Source organism: Phalacrocorax carbo, chromosome Z, assembly GCF_963921805.1.
Source record: "Phalacrocorax carbo chromosome Z, bPhaCar2.1, whole genome shotgun sequence".
In the NCBI taxonomy this organism is placed as follows: domain Eukaryota; kingdom Metazoa; phylum Chordata; class Aves; order Suliformes; family Phalacrocoracidae; genus Phalacrocorax; species Phalacrocorax carbo.
The window spans coordinates 11,353,911-11,373,123 of NC_087548.1; the positions used below are offsets into that span (position 1 = coordinate 11,353,911).

A 19,213-nucleotide genomic window follows, 5' to 3' on the forward strand; every position below is an offset into this window, starting at 1 on the left:
AGAGGAGCAGAAGCACTGATTTTATTTTTAAGTATAATAGAGGGACTCCTGGTTCACATTTACAGGAAGTGAGTTGTGACTGCCATGATCAGGACTAGAGGGGGCCCTGCCTCCAGCCAGGTGGAGGAAAGGGATAACCGGGCTTACTGGACTGTGTGGATCCGATGGCCTGGCACGTCTGACCCACAGGAGTGCAAGGCTTTAGTGGACACCGGCGCACAGTGCACCTTAATGCCATCAAACTGTATAGGGGCAGAACCCATCAGCATTGCTGGAGTGACAGGGGGATCCCAAGAGCTAACTGTATTGGAGGCCGAAGTGAGCCTCACTGGGAATGAGTGGCAGAAGCACCCCATTGTGACTGGCCCAGAGGCTCCGTGCATCCTTGGCATAGACTGCCTCAGGAGAGGGTATTTCAAGGACCCAAAATGGTACAGGTGGGCTTCTGGCGTAGCTGCCTTGGAGACGAAGGACACTAAACAGCTGTCTACCTTGCCCGGTCTCTTGAAGGACCCTTCTGTTGTGGGGTTGATGAGGGTCAAAGAACAACAGGTGCCAATCGCCACCACAACAGTGCGCCGGTGGCAATATCGCACCAACAGAGACTCCCTCATTCCCATCCATGAGCTCATTCACCAACTGAGGAGCCAAGGAGTCATCAGTAAGACCCACTCACCCTTTAACAGTCCCACATGGCCAGTGCAGAAATCTAATGGAGAGTGGAGGCTAACAGTAGACTATCGTGGCCTGAATGAAGTCACTCCACCGTTGAGTGCTGCTGTGCCAGACATGCTAGAACTTCAATACAAACTGGAGTCAAAGACAGCCAAGCGGTATGCCACAACTGATATTGCTAATGCATTCTTCTCAATCCCCCTGGCAGCAGAGTGCAGGCCACAGTTTGCTTTCACTTGGAGGGGTGTCCAGTACACCTGGAATCGACTGCCCCAGGGGTGCAAACACAGCCCTACCATTTGCCACGGACTGATTCAGACTGTACTGGAACAGGGAGAAGCTCCAGAACACCTTCAATACATCAATGACATCATCGTGTGGGGCAACACAGCAGAAGTAGTTTTTGAGAAAGGAGAGAAAATAGTCCAAATCCTCCTGAAAGCTGGTTTTGCCATAAAACAAAGTAAGGCCAAGGGACCCACCACACAAGAGATCCAGTTCTTAAGAATCAAATGGCAAGATGGATGTCATCAGATCCCCATGGATGTGATCAACAAAATAGCAGCCATGTCTCCACCAACTAGCAAAAAGGAAACACAAGCTTTCTTGGGCGTTGTGGGTTTTGGGAGAATGCATATTCCACATTACAGTCTGATCGTAAGCCCTCTCTGTCAAGTGACCCAGAAAAAGAATGATTTCAAATGGGGCCCTCAGCAACGACAAGCCTTTGAACACATCAAACGAGAAATAGTCCATGCAGTAGCTCTTGGGCCAGTCTGGGCAGGACAAGATGTAAAAAATGTGCTCTACACTGCAGCTGGGGAGAATGGCCCTACCTGGAGCCTCTGGCAGAAAGCACATGGGGAGACCCGGGGTCGACCCCTAGGGTTTTGGAGTTGGGGATACAGAGGGTCCGAAGCCCGCTATACTCCAGCTGAAAAAGAGATATTGGCAGCATATGAAGGGGTTCGACCTGCTTCAGAAGTGGTTGGTGCTGAGGCACAGTTGCTCCTGGCACCCCGACTGCCAGTGCTGGGCTGGATGCTCAAAGGAAACATCCCCTCTACACACCATGCAGCTGATGCTACATGGAGTAAATGGGTTGCACTGATCACCCAGCGGGCTCGAATAGGAAACCCCAGTCGCCCAGGAATCTTGGAAGTGATTATGGACTGGCCAGAAAGCAAAGACTTTGGATTATCACCAGAGGAGGTGACACGTGCTGAAGAAGCCCCACTCTATAACAAACTGCCAGAAGATGAGAAGCAATATGCCCTGTTCACTGATGGGTCCTGTCGCCTTGTGGGAAAGCACCAGAGGTGCAAGGCTGCTGTATGGAGTCCTACACGACAAGTCGCAGAAACCGCTGAAGGAGAAGGTGAATCGAGCCAGTTTGCAGAGGTAAAGGCCATCCAGCTGGCCTTAGACATCACTGAATGGGAAAAGCGGCCAGTGCTCTGTCTCTATACTGACTCCTGGATGGTGGCAAATGCCCTGTGGGGCTGGCTGCAGCAGTGGAAGCAAAGCAACTGGCAGCGCAGAGGCAAACCCATCTGGGCTGTCACATTGTGGCAAGATATTGCTGCCCGGGTAGAGAACCTGGTTGTAAAGGTACGTCATGTGGATGCTCACGTCCCCAAGAGTCGGGCCATTGAAGAACTTCGAAACAACCAGCAGGTAGATCAGGCTGCCAAGATTGAAGTGGCTGAGGTGGATCTGGACTGGCAGCATAGGGTGAACTATTTCTAGCTCAATGGGCCCATGACACCTCAGGCCATCAAGGGAGAGATACAACATACAGGTGGGCTCGTGATCGAGGGGTGGACTTGACCATGGATGTTATTGCACAGGTTATCCACAAATGTGACACATGCGCTGCAATCAAGCAAGCGAAGCGGGTAAAGCCTCTGTGGTATGGGGGACGATGGCTGAAATATAAATATGGGGAGGCCTGGCAAATTGACTATATCACACTCCCACAGACCCGCCAAGGCAAGCGCCATGTGCTTACAATGGTAGAAACAACGACTGGCTGGCTGGAAACATACCCTGTCCCCCACACCACTGCCCGGAACACTATCCTGGGTCTTGAGAAACAAGTCCTGTGGCGACACGGCACCCCAGGGAGAATTGAGTCAGACAACGGGACTCATTTCCGAAATAGCCTCATAAACACCTGGGCCAGAGAGCACGGCATTGAGTGGGTGTATCACATCCCCTATCATGTACCAGCCTCTGGGAAAATTGAACGGTACAATGGACTGTTAAAAACTACACAGAGCAATAGCGGGTGGGACATTCAAGCACTGGGATACACATTCAGCAAAAGCCATGTGGTTAGTCAACACAAGGGGATCTGCCAACCGAGCTGGCCCTGCCCAGTCAGAAATCCTACATACTGTGGAAGGGGACAGAGTCCCTGTAGTGCACACAAAAAGCATGCTAGGCAAAACAGTCTGGGTTCTTCCTGCCTCCGGCAAAGGCAAACCCATTCGTGGGACTGCTTTTGCTCGAGGACCTGGGCACACTTGGTGGGTGATGCAGGAGGATGGAGAAATCCGATGTGTGCCTCAAGGGGACTTGTTTCTGGGCGAAAACAGTCAATGAACTGAATGGCACAAAGCGAACTGCTATATAATACTGTGTGTCACCTCTGTGTTGTATCAATGATATCATAGTACAAACCTCCTAATCCATGGAAGATAAACTCTGATGAAACAAGCAAAATGCAGCAGTGATGGAACAATGACTGACTTCGTATACAGCAACCCAACGCCACACACCATCTCTCCCACCCGGAAAGACTGATATGGCAGATGGAGCCCAGAGCCATGGACTGGGGAACTCAATGGACATTTTAATGGACATTTTACAGGGAAGGTCTATAAACTAAGGGAATGATGTCTGCGTATTATGTCAAAGGATGGGAAGAAGAGGGGTGTTGGTTGGTAAGGGTATATTGGATGGTATGGGACCTGGGCACGGTGTAAATGGTATGGAATAATGGGTGAAGAATGTGCTGGTTTTGGCTGAGAAGGGGTTAATTCTCCTCACTGTGGGGGTCGCCTACCTTTCCAGCTTCCCGCGCTCTGCCATGTGCCGGGGGGGCTGGGAGGGGCAGGGCCATGGTGGGGGCGGCTGACCCCGACTGGCCAATGGCAGGTTCATTCCGTACCACGTGACACCATGACCAGTATATTGAGGGGGGGCAGTTTGCAGCTCGGGAACAGTGCGGCATCAGGTCGGCGGGCGGTGAGCGGCTGCATCACATGTCATGTGTTTCGGCTGTTCGTTCCCCTCCCGCCTCCCTTCCCCCCTCCCCCGGGGCTTTGCGCCTCTCATTGTTCTCGTTTACATTGCGTTTCTGTTGTTGTTTCTTTTAATTTTAATTATTAAACTGTTCTTATCCCAACCTAGGAGCGTTACCCTTCTGATTCTCTCCCCCATCTACCTGTGGGGAATGAGCGAGCGACTGTGTGGGGCTGAGCTGCCGGCTAAACCCGACATACTATAATAAAATGTAAAAGGAAAAAGGGAAAAAAAACCCAGAAACACGAACAATACAACCGCTCACCACCTGCCAACTGATGCTGCCCATCTCCGAGCCACAATTGCTGCATCCCTCCCCCAGCCACCTTCTCCCAGTTAACATACTGGGCATGACACTACATGATATGGAATATCCCTTTGGCCAGTTTGAATCTGCTCTCTCAGTTGTGCCCACTCACCTCCCGGCTTCTTGTGCACCAGGCAGAGCACAGGAAGCTAGAAAAGTCCTGGACTAGTACAAGGACTACCCAGCTGCAGTGAAGAAAATTAACTCTATCCCAGCTAAAACAATGACAGGAGGCTAAGTATAGAGTTTGTATTCTAGGTATTCCATGCTACCAAAACAAACACTGAAGTTATATTTAATAATTCAAATCACTTTTGTCTTCTTAGTCACCATAAAGCTAGAAGAATTGTATCAGTTTTATATACCATATGTACTCTAGTAACTGTTTTTAGAAGGATGTGCAGAAAGCTTTCAACTCTAAAGCTATGTTTATAAGAAAATAAATAACCTACATTAAAGCGAAGTTCTGGTTAACCTGAAAACCCAAAATTTTACATAACACACAGCTTTTTAACCAATGCAGAACCAACCACAGCAAATCTAAACAGACTTCAGATGGTGACCTCTACATTAGTGTTTTAGCAAAAAAACAACATCCTTACTAGTTTTGGCAAACGAAAACCAAAATATATCCTGTGCCAACTGAGCCAATCTTTTAAAACAAGAAAATGCTTAGACATGCAATTCTGGTTACAGAAGCTCAATTTTTTCAAGGATAGCATATTTCTAATTTTAAAAAGGTTGAAAAAAGATCAAGAACGCAAAGCTGGACTGTAGTCACATATTTACAAAAAGGGTAAGCTACTTCACTTGCTTACAGAGCCAAGAGAAAACAAACAAGAGTTTGGAAGGTTCCTTGTCATGCTCTTTAAGTCCAAAATTAAAACACAATTCTTCCCTTTTATTTTTATTTCTGTTTTGGTAGAAGAAAATTCCCTGTCAGCATTCACATTTATGGCATGCTCACGTTGCTCTGGAAGAATGAAGAGAATAGAGGAACAGAAGTAAAAGCGACGTTTTCCCTTTGCAAAACAGGAGAATTGCTACACGTGAATCAGTACCGATTGCTATGATGAGTCAGGTCCAAAAGTTCATCTACCTGCTATCCCATTACCAGCTATGGTCAATTAGATATCTAGGGAAGAGTATACAAACTGAAAACACAGTGCAGTTTCTCTGAACACTCCCCTCATCTTCAACCATTTGTAGTTCAGACTTCCTCATCCGAAGACAATTTACGTACATCAAAACCCTCAGTGGTTTTTCCTTTTCTTGCTGTCGTTCTTTTTTAGGGTGAAATTGTTAAGTCTCCCTCTATGTAAATTTTCAGCACGCACAACATCTTACTGAAAGGAGTTCCTCAAGTTAACTACATGTATGAAGAACAAGTCCCATAAGTTCATTTTCAACCTGTAACCTACTGATTTCATTTAATATTCCCTCATTTGCATAGTTGCTTGGAGTGATCGATTTCCCTAGAGAACCCTCTCCCCAGAAATTTTACAGATCTCTGCCATATACCCATTCCACCCCCTCTTTTCAGGCAGAGAAGTTGTGGTCTGCTTGCACCTCACACCCCATAAATGCCATCTTCATAGTACCTTCAAAAGCCTTTTCTAGGCTTTTCAGCGTGGGATGGAGAACAGTGGGAGAACCACTGCACTTAGAGTTGAAGATGTGCAAACGGTAAAAACAGCAGCATTAAACAAAATGTGCTTTTAAAGTTTATCAATTTGTATGTAACACTGCAGGTGATTAAAACACAAATAAGGACACATTTCTAGAGCTGACAATCCTAAAGACATAACCATCTTCCTCCATAATTCCTTCATGAAATTCCATTCCAGACAGTTACAAATCCTTGCAACACTGACACACAAATACAATTACTTTGATACAATTACTATTCATCACCATTATGGTAATTTTTACATCTAAATTAAGCTCATTCAAGAAATTCGGTTCTGAAAAGACAGACAGATGGGAAGGTGATCGCAAAAAAAGAACTTCCTTTACTCCTTTCCAAGCCAAAGTTTATACCCTCAGTTTAGCAAGCAAAAATTAAGGGCAGAGCAACTTCAGCTTCACTGTGTCCTGAAACAGATCCTGTGATGCATTTCGCTTTCTCTTAATCAGTCAATACTTCAAATCCCTGATCTCCTGCATACCAGCAACCAGTGGTGTTTGTACACTGTATACCTCCTACCCTATAAAGTTGCAAGGAATGTCACACAGTCATTAACAGAAGATCTACTGCACAAGGAAGCTAGTGCCTACAGCACCAAGGCTGAAATCCTCAGTATCATGGTTCTTCCCCTTCAATAAAGAGCACATTATCACCCCAGTGTCAATTCCATTTCTACTAATTTCAGTGCATATAATTTCTTAAAATTAGGTTATTCTACAGTGAAGCAGTAATATGATGGCCCAGCAAATCTTCCCCTAGAAAGCTGCCAGTAAGATAACCCCAGCCTGAGAAGGTAGCTTAAAATAGAGAATGCGTTGCTTAGATATTAGCTGACCCCTGATTTTGTATCCAATGCCTAGATTCCTACACACACAACCCTTGCATGGAACACTTCTAAAAAAGGGTTCTGTGGTGATTACCAGAAATCTGTTTACTTTCAGCTGAAGCACTTCATCCCACATTTGACTATTCTGTGTAACAGAAAGGAAGGCTACTGAATGAAATGGCATGAAGCTTGAAACTATTTCTGCTAATACCCAAAGAAAGAACGTCATGCATCCCTGAAATACTGAGAAGTGAATTACACAGCTTTATACAACTCCCTGCAGATTTCAAGGACTTGCATTACAAAATTAAATTAGGCACTTCCTGCCACAGAATACAGAGTCTTGAAATATAACGATCCTGAAGCTGTTCAACAGGTTTATCACAGACAGATGAGAACACTTCGTTAAGATACTCTGTTCACATAATGTACAGTCTAAACTATTTGGTAGAGAGATACAGTAATACTCTGTACCCCGAGCCAGGAACTTCAACCAATTTCTGTTTCCTATTTCTTCAATCCAATATGTCAGTTTGCTCTGATGATTAAGTGCTTTGGCTTGAGACATATGATATTCATCTAGAGAGCTACAGTGTTGACAACAGAAGCAGTGTATTGTTCATAAGGTTACAGAGCAAAAAATAGACTGCATTTGAAATTAACCTCTAAGTTTCACTCAATAATTTTTAAAAAATCCTGCCTTTATAATTTGAGTATAAAGGATTATTTTATAAAAATACTGGAAGACTTACATTCCACCTGTTAACAGTGCTATCATACCAAAAAACATACTGTGAACTATACCACACCCTCCTTTGCAAAGCTACCTCTCTGCACGCACCGTTTGATATTTGCTGATTCACAGGCAAAACCCAAGTCATTCTCGCAACCCTCTGAAGTTACATATATTTGCATCTTTCTACTCCTTCAGGATGCAGACCTGGAGACAATTTAGTTGGATGTGTCTGTCTTTGAATGCCTCATTACTGGATATTCCAAAAAGAAGGTAGTCCTTTGAAGGCAGAATTTTTTGCAAGCCAGACATCACTTAAGTACATTTCTGTTTTATCAGTTTAATTCATTTAGTACCCACTTGACTTGCCTACACAACCTGCACTGTACCTAGGTTTCTCATTTTCATTCCTCCTGTTTTAAGAAAACACAAGTCTCTTGCCACTTCAACCTGTGAAAACCCAAAACAACTACACATCCCTTATTCCACATCAAATCCATTGTCAAAATCTTTCCTATCTCTTCTATAGGATAGGATCAGAGACTAAGACTCCACAGTATTCTTTTTCCACAGTTCTCATCAGCTCTCCCAAGCCAACTTCCTTCTCATACCAAAAAGTCACTAAGGTGGCTCATACTTTCTCCTCTACGGAAAACAGAAGGCAAGCCTGACAACCAGATCCTCCCCAAAGAAACAGCAGAAGTAGGCATAAAATCCCTCCCCAAGAGCCCTACAGATGGAATCTTTTCCTCTCCTGCTGCCAAGGTACATTCTGAGGAGCCCAGTGCATTCCCACTCACAGGCAGCTGGCATGAGTTGAACTGGGTAAACAGCTCTCCACAGCCAGAGCACACCTGCCTGCTACACAGGAAATTACCATAAAGGTGATTTGTGTCAATTCTTTTAAGTTGTTCCGAGACCAAGACATGACAAGGGGTAAGGGAGGTAGACGTACCTAAATTAAAGGTAGCTGAAATGCTTTTGGAATCAAAGGATAACAAACAAGTGCTTAAAAAGACATGTTTAAAGAAATAAATGGGAGAGTTCCATTTCAGGACAGTGCCAGTCCCACACCAATGCCACCATCTCACCTCTCCCACGGCCACGTTTCCCACGCTCTGAAGGCCTGTCTCCTTGATTGTTCTCCACTCCATTCTCTTCAGCTCTAACTGTGGAGAGAGGACACTTAAGAGAAGTTTTAGAGACTCATACATGAGACAACATAGCCATCTGCTTAACCCGAACCCCAAAAGAAAAGGCAAGATTTTAAAGTGAGCTGGCCAACACATCTCAGTCACCTCTCTTCTTTGGGGGCCTAGCTGCAAGCAAGTTATATTTAATTTGCACCAGGCAGTTAGGAAGCAAAATATCTAATAAGAGGGAAATGTCCCTCAATATAAACACTTCTATTTTCTTTTTGGGTTTTGGTTTTAGTTTTTATGTTTGTTGGTTGGTTTGGGGGGTTTTGGTGTGGTTTGGTTTTTTTGAGGGGGGGGGCGGGGGGTGGTTTGGTGGGGAGGGGCAGGAAGTGCAGTGTTTTGCAGCCTACACTATTAAATTAATTATGGCCTCTTTAAGGAGGTAGGAAACACAGCCACCTCATACTATGCTTCCTTGATAATGCACTGGGTGGCTACAGTGAAAGAATAAGGGGTAACCAAGAACACCAGCTATTCTCCTGTCTGCCCATACCACATCCCTGTACAAACAGGGAAACTTAAATGAACTCTCCTCTGTATTTCAAGTCAGAGGGATGACAACTGGGTGATGGGGAGGCATTAGAAAAGCACTGCAACTTAATTATTTGTGGAAATGGAAAAATCCTGAGGAGGTACTCTGAAAGATGGCTGGCTCCTTGATTGGCCACTTAAAACACTGATAAGATTCTGCACTGCACGACTTCTCCTAATGGAAGCGCCAAAATCCTTACTGCTTGGACATAAAGCTGGGAAGAAAATATCAAGATTTGGTAACCATCTGAAAAATCTAATTCTAGTGTACAAAGAGAGACATGCAGCATCTGGCTCTGGCAAAAGTTTTGCCTCTCACTTTCATTGTGATGGATAAGATTTCAATTTGTTCTAAGCACAGCCACCAGTTTTTACTAATATTTTTTCCTATCTTGACATTACATTATTCCACAAAGATTCACGGTGTCGTCATTGGCACAATATTTGAATATGTACCAATAACAAATTAGGAGAGCTGGCTAATATTGTAAATATTTTCCCTGCCTTTAAGTGAAAAGGTGAACTTACTGTATTCCTTCTGGTTTCTCTGCTCATCTATCAGTGTTGTGTATGGCCCTTAGAGGCAATGTATACAGCTTTGATACTGCTGACAAAACTTGGAGAAAAAAGCAACATGTATCCAATGGTGATCTAACGTGATTCTACCTAACTTAGAAGCATCAGTTTGCTTTTGTACAATGTATTATTGCACCTGTATAAACTGTAGCAAGTTTTTAAATGTTTCAACTCACAAAGAATTTTCTCTATTGCAGAAACTCACCTCTGGTTGGCTTATGTGAGTAATATACACTAGAGATTACTACTTATCCCAGTCTTTTCACTCCCCTTATGAGAAGATGAGACCATCTTCAGGTTCTCCCACTCATAAAAGGAGATGGGAGTCAAAGCCGGATAATTTTTTCATTAAAAGAAACAAAAAAGTCTACCAGCTGTGCCGTGACATACTTGTCGTCAAGCAGTCTTACAAAGGCTCAAGTCTAAAACTTAAGAACAGAAATTTATACAAGATCAATTAGTCAAAAAGGACAGAAATTTAAGTTCAATTGAGTGCCTGTGAACAAGTGCAGACCATCCCAAAACCAAGTCACATAGACAGATCAAGTATACCTGTCACACAAACAAATTATGATCCCTTCAGCGCTGAGCTATAGCTCTAGACTTTACTCCATTAAGCATTTGTTCTGAACTCAGCCAGTTTCAGCTGCAAGAAAAGTGTCTGAATCTTTAAAAACAAACCCCTATACATACACTCTCGGCCACGGCTGCCTCCTCTTCCCCGTCTGTTGGAACTTCCCCGTCCACGACTCACTTCTCTGTCTCCTCGTTTTTCTCTGTTCTCTTTGTTTTCTGAACTTTCCTTTCCAAGGCTTTTCTTCTTTCCCCCTACAGTCTCCCAAGAAGTCTATTTGGGTAGAATAGATTTAGATACAAAAGTCAAAAAGAGAGAGCTCTGAATGCATACTTCCACCTCACACCCCTCCAGTTCATAATAAGACACAGGTATTTGCATAATGTCACATATGTAAAACCTTGCAAAACACATTGATACAAATGTAAACACAGGCTGTATTTTTGGGAAGAGATGAGAAAGAAGCAAGTTGTAGAAGTTAGATTGTTCTACAGAATGTGAGAATACCAAATATTTCTCGCTATAATGACTTTTACTAGTTACAGGAAGCCTAGATATGACTGCAACACAGAATCTGTGAAGTAAGCAACAGTTTCTCTCTCAGCTACCCCCATAAATCTAGCAAGGGAGCACACACAGAGCTATCCTTCTCCCAAGGAAATGAAAATATGCTTATAAGCATCATTGAACACAAGACTGATGAGAACAAGTACATGGCTTAAGGGAAAAAAAGAAAAGAAAAAACACCCTTTATCCAGACATATTAGAATTCAAGCACCAACAGACAGAATGGCAGAACAACAACTTGAGAAAGCTGGGGCCATGATAAACCAGAACATCCTCTCTTAACAGCTACACAGCTCATCGCACACAGAATTCAGGAAAAACAAGACAAAGGACCAGGGTCCAAATATCAGACTTCAGCTTCAATATTAAGCTTCATCTTTAAAATAAACTCAGGGATCATACTGGCTCCGTAGGAGCCTGTATGTATAGGAACTCTGTAGGAGTTGAAAATAAAATGACTAAAACACTTGCTAAGAATAGCACAGCACCTCATACATTATACAATCACATGGTTAGTCTATTGAGCCATAGTTGCAAAGTAAAGAAGGAAGTTATTATTTGCAAACCATTAAGATGGCAGATAGGTTTGTATATAGGTCCCCATCTCTAGGAGCTTATAGACTAGGTAAGGTATTTAAGCATGAAATTTGCATATGCAAATAAGGTGAAATCAACTGTGAAGCACTAATGACATAACCTCTGACAGGCACCTGCACCAAACACAACAGGTTGGTTATCAGTACTTCTAGGTTCTGTCTTATCTCTTCTCAATTCAGACAACAGCAGCTCCTAAGCCCTTGGGAGGCAATGACACTTGTCCAAGCTGCCCAGAACTGAGAAAACTAATGCTATTGAGAAAGCAGGTAATGAAGCAGTTTACAAGTATAAACTCAGTGTTTTAGTGTCTCCTTTGAGACAGCAAGTACTAAGAGAATGAATGGTTACTCTCTCATTCTTTGACACGGTATAGGTGAGAAAGAAGTCTGAATCACCTTCCCATTTCATCTCCAGTACACAAGACCACACTGCCATAAGCCAACCTAGGCCAAGTGCAGACAGTGCAGATTAAAAGTACAGAACTACATGTTTGAGCAAAACCATGTTAGTTGTGCAACAGAAAACTCTTCCCTCCAGTAACTATCAAATGGCATCACCTGACATACCCTGTGTAACTGCATTACACACTAGAACACTCCCATAGCTTTAGAGACGCTTCACAGGAAAAAAAAAAAACTGCACTGAGAACTGAAGAACCAAGCCTACATATGCACTACAATCTCACTGATGGGCATGGTGCCAAAAGACCTTGGACCGTTTTAAGAAATACCCAAAACTGGATGACCCTGCAAAGTTTAACAGTAAGCAGCCTCTCCTTAGTAAGGTTTTACATGACTTGGGAAGGATCGGTAAAAGGACGACTATGAAAGCATCAGATTAATGCTTTCCCACAAAATAATTCTGAGGAAAGCCTTGAGAAGTTTGGCATGTCCTTTGAGATAGAGGATGATGCTACCTCTGGGCTTGGGAATCCATTACAGACTATCTAAACTACCTGCTTTTGCAAGGGAGCTAACTGATTACAGTTTCAGCTGGAAATGCCTGAGGCAACTGAAATGACAGTTGTGGGCGTGACCTTCAAAAAACATGTAACAGAAGCCTTCTTGCAGGCCTGATCTTAGACAGAGAGAAGAATAATCTGAAAGGTCCCCTTTGTCCTATCTTCAGAGGTTTAGGAAGTAAAACGTGGTCAGGCATAAAATAGATCTTACGCCTGTAGGAAGTTAAATGAATAGAAGTCTTGGGCAACGAAATATGCCCTTCTCTACTCATCCAACAAGCTTCTGTCTATCAAAAGCCACTGTCACAACTGTTGCAAACAAGAAGTCTTCATAACAACTAAGTCACACAGCATAAAGCCTTAAAGAGCACAGCATTAGAAAAGGACAAAACTGACAGAGTACTGAAGAAATTATAAATGGACGTTCTAGCTATCGCTCCTTCCTCTTCTCATTCCTCCAATGGGATTAGACACATCTCCCAAATGAGGTAAAAAAAATTTCTAGGGCAAAGCAGAACAAAACTAGAAAAAGGGATTTGGTAATCGTCATTCAGAACTAGTAGTACCTCTTGCAACAAACCAACGGTTAAACTGTCCTAGAGCATAATGCCCTTAAAACAAAGCCTTCAAGTTGAAGGCTCATAATAAATTTCTTCATGCTCTAATGAAGACTCCTAACTAATACTCCTTCCTCTTTGAGCCCTTAAAGTTCTCTGTGTTTGAGCTGCATTTTGTTTACAGAGAGCTGTGAGTTCAAAGGGACTTGTCAAAAGAGCAGAACATAGACATATGTTGCTTCTAATCAATAAATGAGTTCAGAAAGTTTCTTCCGTGTCATAATCACTTATAAGAACTTGCTAAACTAGGAAAGCATTTAACATTCTGTATCAACCAGAAAACTATTTTCAACTAGAAAACAGCAAATACAAGTACAAGAGAACACAAACCCAGCACATTACCAAGAGATTTAATCAAGGTGAGATGCTCTCTTCTACTCCCAACTTGCCAGCTCACTCAGTATTATACTTGTGCATTTTAGATTACCTCAACTCTTACAAATGAATAGGGGATAGAAAAGAACAGTTTGTGCCCTAGATTTAGGGTGTGTGTGGGGGGGGGTGAGTTTCCTCATTAACAATAAGCCAGAGTAAGTATCCTGACAAATCACAGGAAATTCTGTATGTTCAGCATTAGGAAAGGAAATCCAGGTTTCTTTCCCAATTTAGATAACACAGAATCTAGTTTACTGTCTCAGTTAAACTGTAAGAAGTCCCTCCAGCAAAAACTTCAACCACAGCAAGACATATTTTGCCAGATATCTCCTGGGATAAAAATTGCTCCATGTAACATTATAAGCAACATTATTTGTTGTTACATGCAGATTGTTTAGCCCCCTCTTTCTGTTTTTCAATAAAGTCATGCAAGTAAGCAGCACAGTAAAATGAGCCACTACTTTTATTCTCTTCTGCCATTAGTAGCATTGTCAATGCAGCTTTCAGATGTGGAAACCTCTTCCAATTCAGTACTGGCAACGCAAACCTACAGAAGTTGCATGACTTAAAATACCTGTCTACCCTTTAGGTTTATAAAGATTGCCCTTTGTGGCAAACACTTAGGTCCCAGGGTTGTGGAGGTGCTACAGACAAACTACAAACATTGCAGCAAAAAACAGGCCTGGGTCTGACAGAGCACCGAGTTCTGCTGCAGAGTTAAAATTGCAGCATGTAAATGAAAGCCGGAAGACTCTGCAAGAGACCAGCTGAACACCCACAACATTTTCAAGGTTCAGCCTACTCTAAGGTATGCATGCAATAGAGAAGCTGCCCAGGTCTCCATCTCCTTCAAAAGAATTTGAATGGAAACATGGAAATCAAAAGCTCCCGAAACATGACTTTCCCAATCACTTTCGAAAGTAGAAAGACACAGCAAACAAAGAGTGGTTTAGTAAGAATGTAAAACCTTACCGTGTCTGAACTTCCTTCCAGCAGTATGTTGATTGCTCTGTTCACGTCCCCATTACAATCATGTAGTGCCACTATGCACTCATCCTGGTTCTTCCCCGTCACTTCCATAAGCTGGCAGTAAAAGTCAGACATGTTAAAATATCTAAATTATTTTAAGGAAGTAAGAGTTAGTACCACCACAGATTCCAAGAACGCACATAGCTACTGTGACAAAGCAAACTAAAGTCCTAAATAAAGGTATCTGCTTTTACAGATTTTACAGATCTGCTTGGGATTCAGACGAAAGACAGGATGAAACACAAATTAAATGGTAATCAAGAAAACACTCTTTCACACCTCTTTTTCCTTTTTGGTTGCAGCAAATGCTGTCACCCTAGAGACAGCAGTATAAGAGGCTCAAGACCAGGATAGCTCCAACATCTTCCTCTCTCCCTCCCCAACAAACATCCCCCTCTTAATCTCACTGTGTGAGAACAGACATGAGGTAAAGCCATGGCAGAGAACAGATCCATCTGGAAAAACATCCAGACTAAGAAAAAGGTTATTTTTCAGCCAGATCAGCTCCCTCAATCCATTTCAGCATAAGGCCACACAAAAGGCATAAGCGATGGCTGCTTAAGGAGACCCAGTACTAAATTATACTCCACGGACCTATGGTGTGCATCCTGAGGAGCATGGGATGGAAATAATCAGTTACTCATGGGATACCCAGCAACTTCCCTCCAAGAAAAAAAACACTACATGAGCTAGAAATATATATGCAGAGTGTAAAATATTGGAGATTTGCTATGCAGAGCTTAATACTTAATACTTATCCTTCCCACCAGCAGAGCTACAGGTACAATTGATGAGGGTCCATCAGGAAGTACAAGACTTCACTTCTGGCACACAACAGAACAAGTTTATAACAAGCACAAAAAGCACTTCATAATGCTTCAGAGGAGGTTTTACAAAGGAAAAGAAATCAAGAAATCTGCTCCTCTGCTGCATTAATGCTTTAATGCTATTTGTTCTCTCCTTCTGGGTGCACTCCTAGACTCTCTGTGAGTTGTGATGTGTTCACTAGGACAAAATCACTGAAACCCACAGCAGAACAGGGACACAGATTCTCGGTATTGCTCAAATTAATGATCTCAGCTATAAATGGGTGGCGGAAGCTTAAACATCTATACCCAAAAATCAGCACGGCAGAGGAAAAATGGTGTGAGATTTCATTTTCATTGTGTAATTCTATCATTTTAATGAATACACAGATCTGGGAGGTCAGATTTTTTTTTAAACAACACCTCAATTCACCTTTAAGCTATGATTAGATTTTTACTTTCCCTGAAGAAGAGCCAAGACACTAGCAAACCCAGTTTACACAGGTGACATTTTTCCCATGGGCATGTACATGTGGACAAGCTGAATGCACTCTTTATTCTGACAATCATTAAGCATCAGGACCACACTAGAGAGATACAGTCTGGAAGAGACACCAGCCCAGAGGAGTTCTGGCTTAAAGGCTTGTCTACAAAGGAAAATACACCGGTGTAACTATACAGCCAGAGCCAGATTGCCACACAATTTATTGTAAACAGACTTTACAGTGCAATAAGAGCACCTTTTCATAGCTAAACTTAAGTCCTTCTGAACAAGGTTTCACCTAAATCAGAAACAGATGCGCTAGCTTCAAAATGTAAGCCAGCTTGGGAGCACCTTATTGCAGGGCATAAAACACTCTGTACCATAGGAAACATACTTGTTTCACTTTATCTTCAAAATCTGCGTCGTTCTTATCGTAGATCATCTGAGCAAGGCGAATCTGTTCTGCTGTTGCCTAAAAAATGCAAACATCCAATAAAGTACACAAAAGGTAACAATCTGTTTTTTAAAAGTATCTCTATTGTCACCATATATTTTTTCTCCAGATTCTCAAAAAGAAAATACACAACAAGCACAGAGATGCTATGGGGAAGGGATTAACATCTCCAATATGCCTGTTTCACAGTTAAAAAGTTAACTGGGACAGAAGCAATTTCAATACGTCTAACTGTGGTTCAGACACATTCAAAGGTCACCACATAGACAAGACAACCATATAATAGAACAGAATTTAGCACAAAAGCCTACACTTTGATATTATTACTTCTACTTTTATTTAGTATCTACCACTCTAGAGTCAGAGTTTTATCCTAACACACTGGCAACAGTATTTCTAAATTAACCACATCTCTGATGATTCCTGCTCACATCACCTTCCACAACTCTCCCAACAACCCGACTCTAGTTCTATGAGCATTTAAAGAGAGAGTAAGTCATGCCTCAAGATTTTGCCCATGAACAGCTGCATTTATTTTCTTTATAAGTGAATACTGGTCTCTAAAAACTGCTAAAGGTTCTTGCTATTGATGAAATATTTGGTGCTTCTGTAATGTTTCTGGACCACAAATCCCTGCCGGCAACTTCAGTAAAAGCTGAAAGGCTGAAACAAATGGATGGAGTAAAATGCTGTAAATCTGAATAGGCTATGGCTTCCCCAGAAAGAAAGCAATTCAAGAACACGAATGTCACATCATACAGGTCACTCTTCGTAGTGTGGCATTTACAGTCTACTTGAACTGCACTCTCATTAAAATACTAAAGGTAGCTCTGTGCTACATGATCCTGGGCCTAATTTGATTTCTGCTCAAACAGAAGAGGCTTCCATCTCATGCAAGAGAAGGCTGATAATGAAGAGAGCCAGGACCCAAAATGCAAGTTGATGTGCAACAGAAGACTTCTTCATGATAAGGGGCACCACCTCAATCACTGATGTTCTTGAGGGAAAGGATTCATCCTAGGCAGCCGGTTGAATCTCACAGGATACCCACATGAAATTCTGTGCCTTATGAGTTCAGACTTAATCAGCATCAAACTTCTTCGCTTTTGGAGCTTACCACAAATACAAGCTCTAGGGGAGGTCACCAAGTGTAAATGCTGAGAAAAGTCTAAAAATTACTCTGCCATGCACTACCAGCTGCTTATTTTCTGTGAAGTTACTGCAGCTGTCCCAGTTCCTTGAGGGAAGTGACATTTGCTGTGCTCACACACAACGTTTCAAGACAATTAGTGTTTGTAATGGAGTTAAGTACTCTGCACTACTTCACATTTTCAAAGTGTCATGCTGACAGCTTCATACATCAGTCGGTACACAGATGAGAGCCTGCTCAAGAATTCCCCACACCAGCCCTGGTGCCACCCTCCACAAAAGCCTCCCAGTCAGTGCAGTGCTCTGTGTGAAGGAGCTTGCTCTTGGTGTCTGCCGAGAGCTTATCAGAGAGCAAAAACAGGTTTCAGGAATTAAGCCTTGCAGAGCCACCTTCTCACTCTGACTTCAGCCTTCTCAGCCCACTGCAACTTTTAAGCTAGTGAAGAGATTTGCTTTAATGATATCCAGAGTAAAAACATTCAGACAATGTAATTTCTGTAGACATGAGGGCATATTTGACCAGAAACAGGAACCCATTAAGATTCACTTTTTATGAAAACCAACTTTTTTCAAGTCCAAGTTAGAAGACAAAAATATACCAATTTTATAACTATTAAATGTGTGACAGTATCTTGCTTTCCTGTGTAAGCAGAGAGCTTAGAAACACAAGTAGGTGCAACATCACTAATATATATGCCAGAGGATTACATCCAGATAGAATTGAAGATTCAGAAGAAAAAAACAACAACAAAACCCCTAAGATGTGTTTACTAGACAAACACCAAATCACTGTCACAAAATTTTTTGATTTTTCCCAGCAAGTAGTCGTTCTTTATTTTTAAGGCACCATCATTACAAATAACACTGGGGTATCCTATAAAAGAGTATAATTAAGTTTTAATTGCGACTAAGAAAATAATAGTATCCCAAGACAGCTAAAACTTTACTCAACCTTACAAGATATTATATTTGCAGCATAACAGAGTGAAGGAAATTTTTAACTATAACTTCAAGCTACCAGAAAACAGAAGTGTGCAAAACACATAATTAAGTGACAGTAATAGGCCCAGATCTTATAATAAAATAGTATATTTTTCCCTCTAGAAGCAATGCAAAAGAACTGCAATGTTGTTTCTTAAATAACTTAAACTATGACCAATGTGACATTATGACAATGAAATCTCCATTTGGGAAAGCAACATTATCCTACACTCAGAAACGTCAGTCAGTGGTGATTAAACAGTAAAAATCCATGCATTTCTGTTGATGTGTAAAGCCTGACTAAGCAGGAAGCTCCATGTGATATCTAAACAATAAAAAAAATACGGTGCACTAAAACATAATTGCTGTATATTAAATAACCATCTTTTCCACTGAATTGACCAAACAAGTATCTATTATGCAAAAAGTAGAATAAGCAGACAAAATGCACGAAAAGGTCAGCAAGACTTAATTCTGAAAATCAATGAATCATGTGGGTTGGAAAGGTCCGCCAGTGGTACTCAGTGCAACCTCCCCCTGAAAGCATGTCCCATCAGAGGAGCTGCTTGGGCCCAGAGAGAGATTGCACAACCTCTCTCATCCATGGTAAACAATATTTTTCCTTTTAACAGCGGGAATTTCCAACCTGTGCCATTGTCTCTCTGAGAGGAGCCTGGCTTCACCTTTTCTGTACCCTCTCAAGGGGTATCTGAACAGAAGACACAACCCTTGCCTTGCCTTCTTAGGGCTAAACAAATCCAGTTCCCAGAGTCACC

At 42.3% G+C, this 19,213-nt stretch overlaps 1 protein-coding gene across 7 annotated transcripts in view; it reads right to left on the reverse strand.

Annotated features, from left to right (window-relative positions):
• UBAP2 (ubiquitin associated protein 2) overlaps positions 1 to 19,213 on the reverse strand; it is a 158,216-nt gene that overhangs the window by 110,992 nt on the left and 28,011 nt on the right. For all 7 annotated transcript variants that reach the window (XM_064437758.1, XM_064437755.1, XM_064437757.1 and 4 more), the window contains 4 exons: positions 16,248 to 16,325; positions 14,507 to 14,617; positions 10,537 to 10,690; positions 8,629 to 8,706 (listed from right to left, as the gene is read on the reverse strand). In XM_064437758.1, the coding sequence (XP_064293828.1) occupies positions 8,629 to 8,706; positions 10,537 to 10,690; positions 14,507 to 14,617; positions 16,248 to 16,325 (421 nt within the window). The remainder of the gene's footprint in view (positions 1 to 8,628; positions 8,707 to 10,536; positions 10,691 to 14,506; positions 14,618 to 16,247; positions 16,326 to 19,213) is intronic.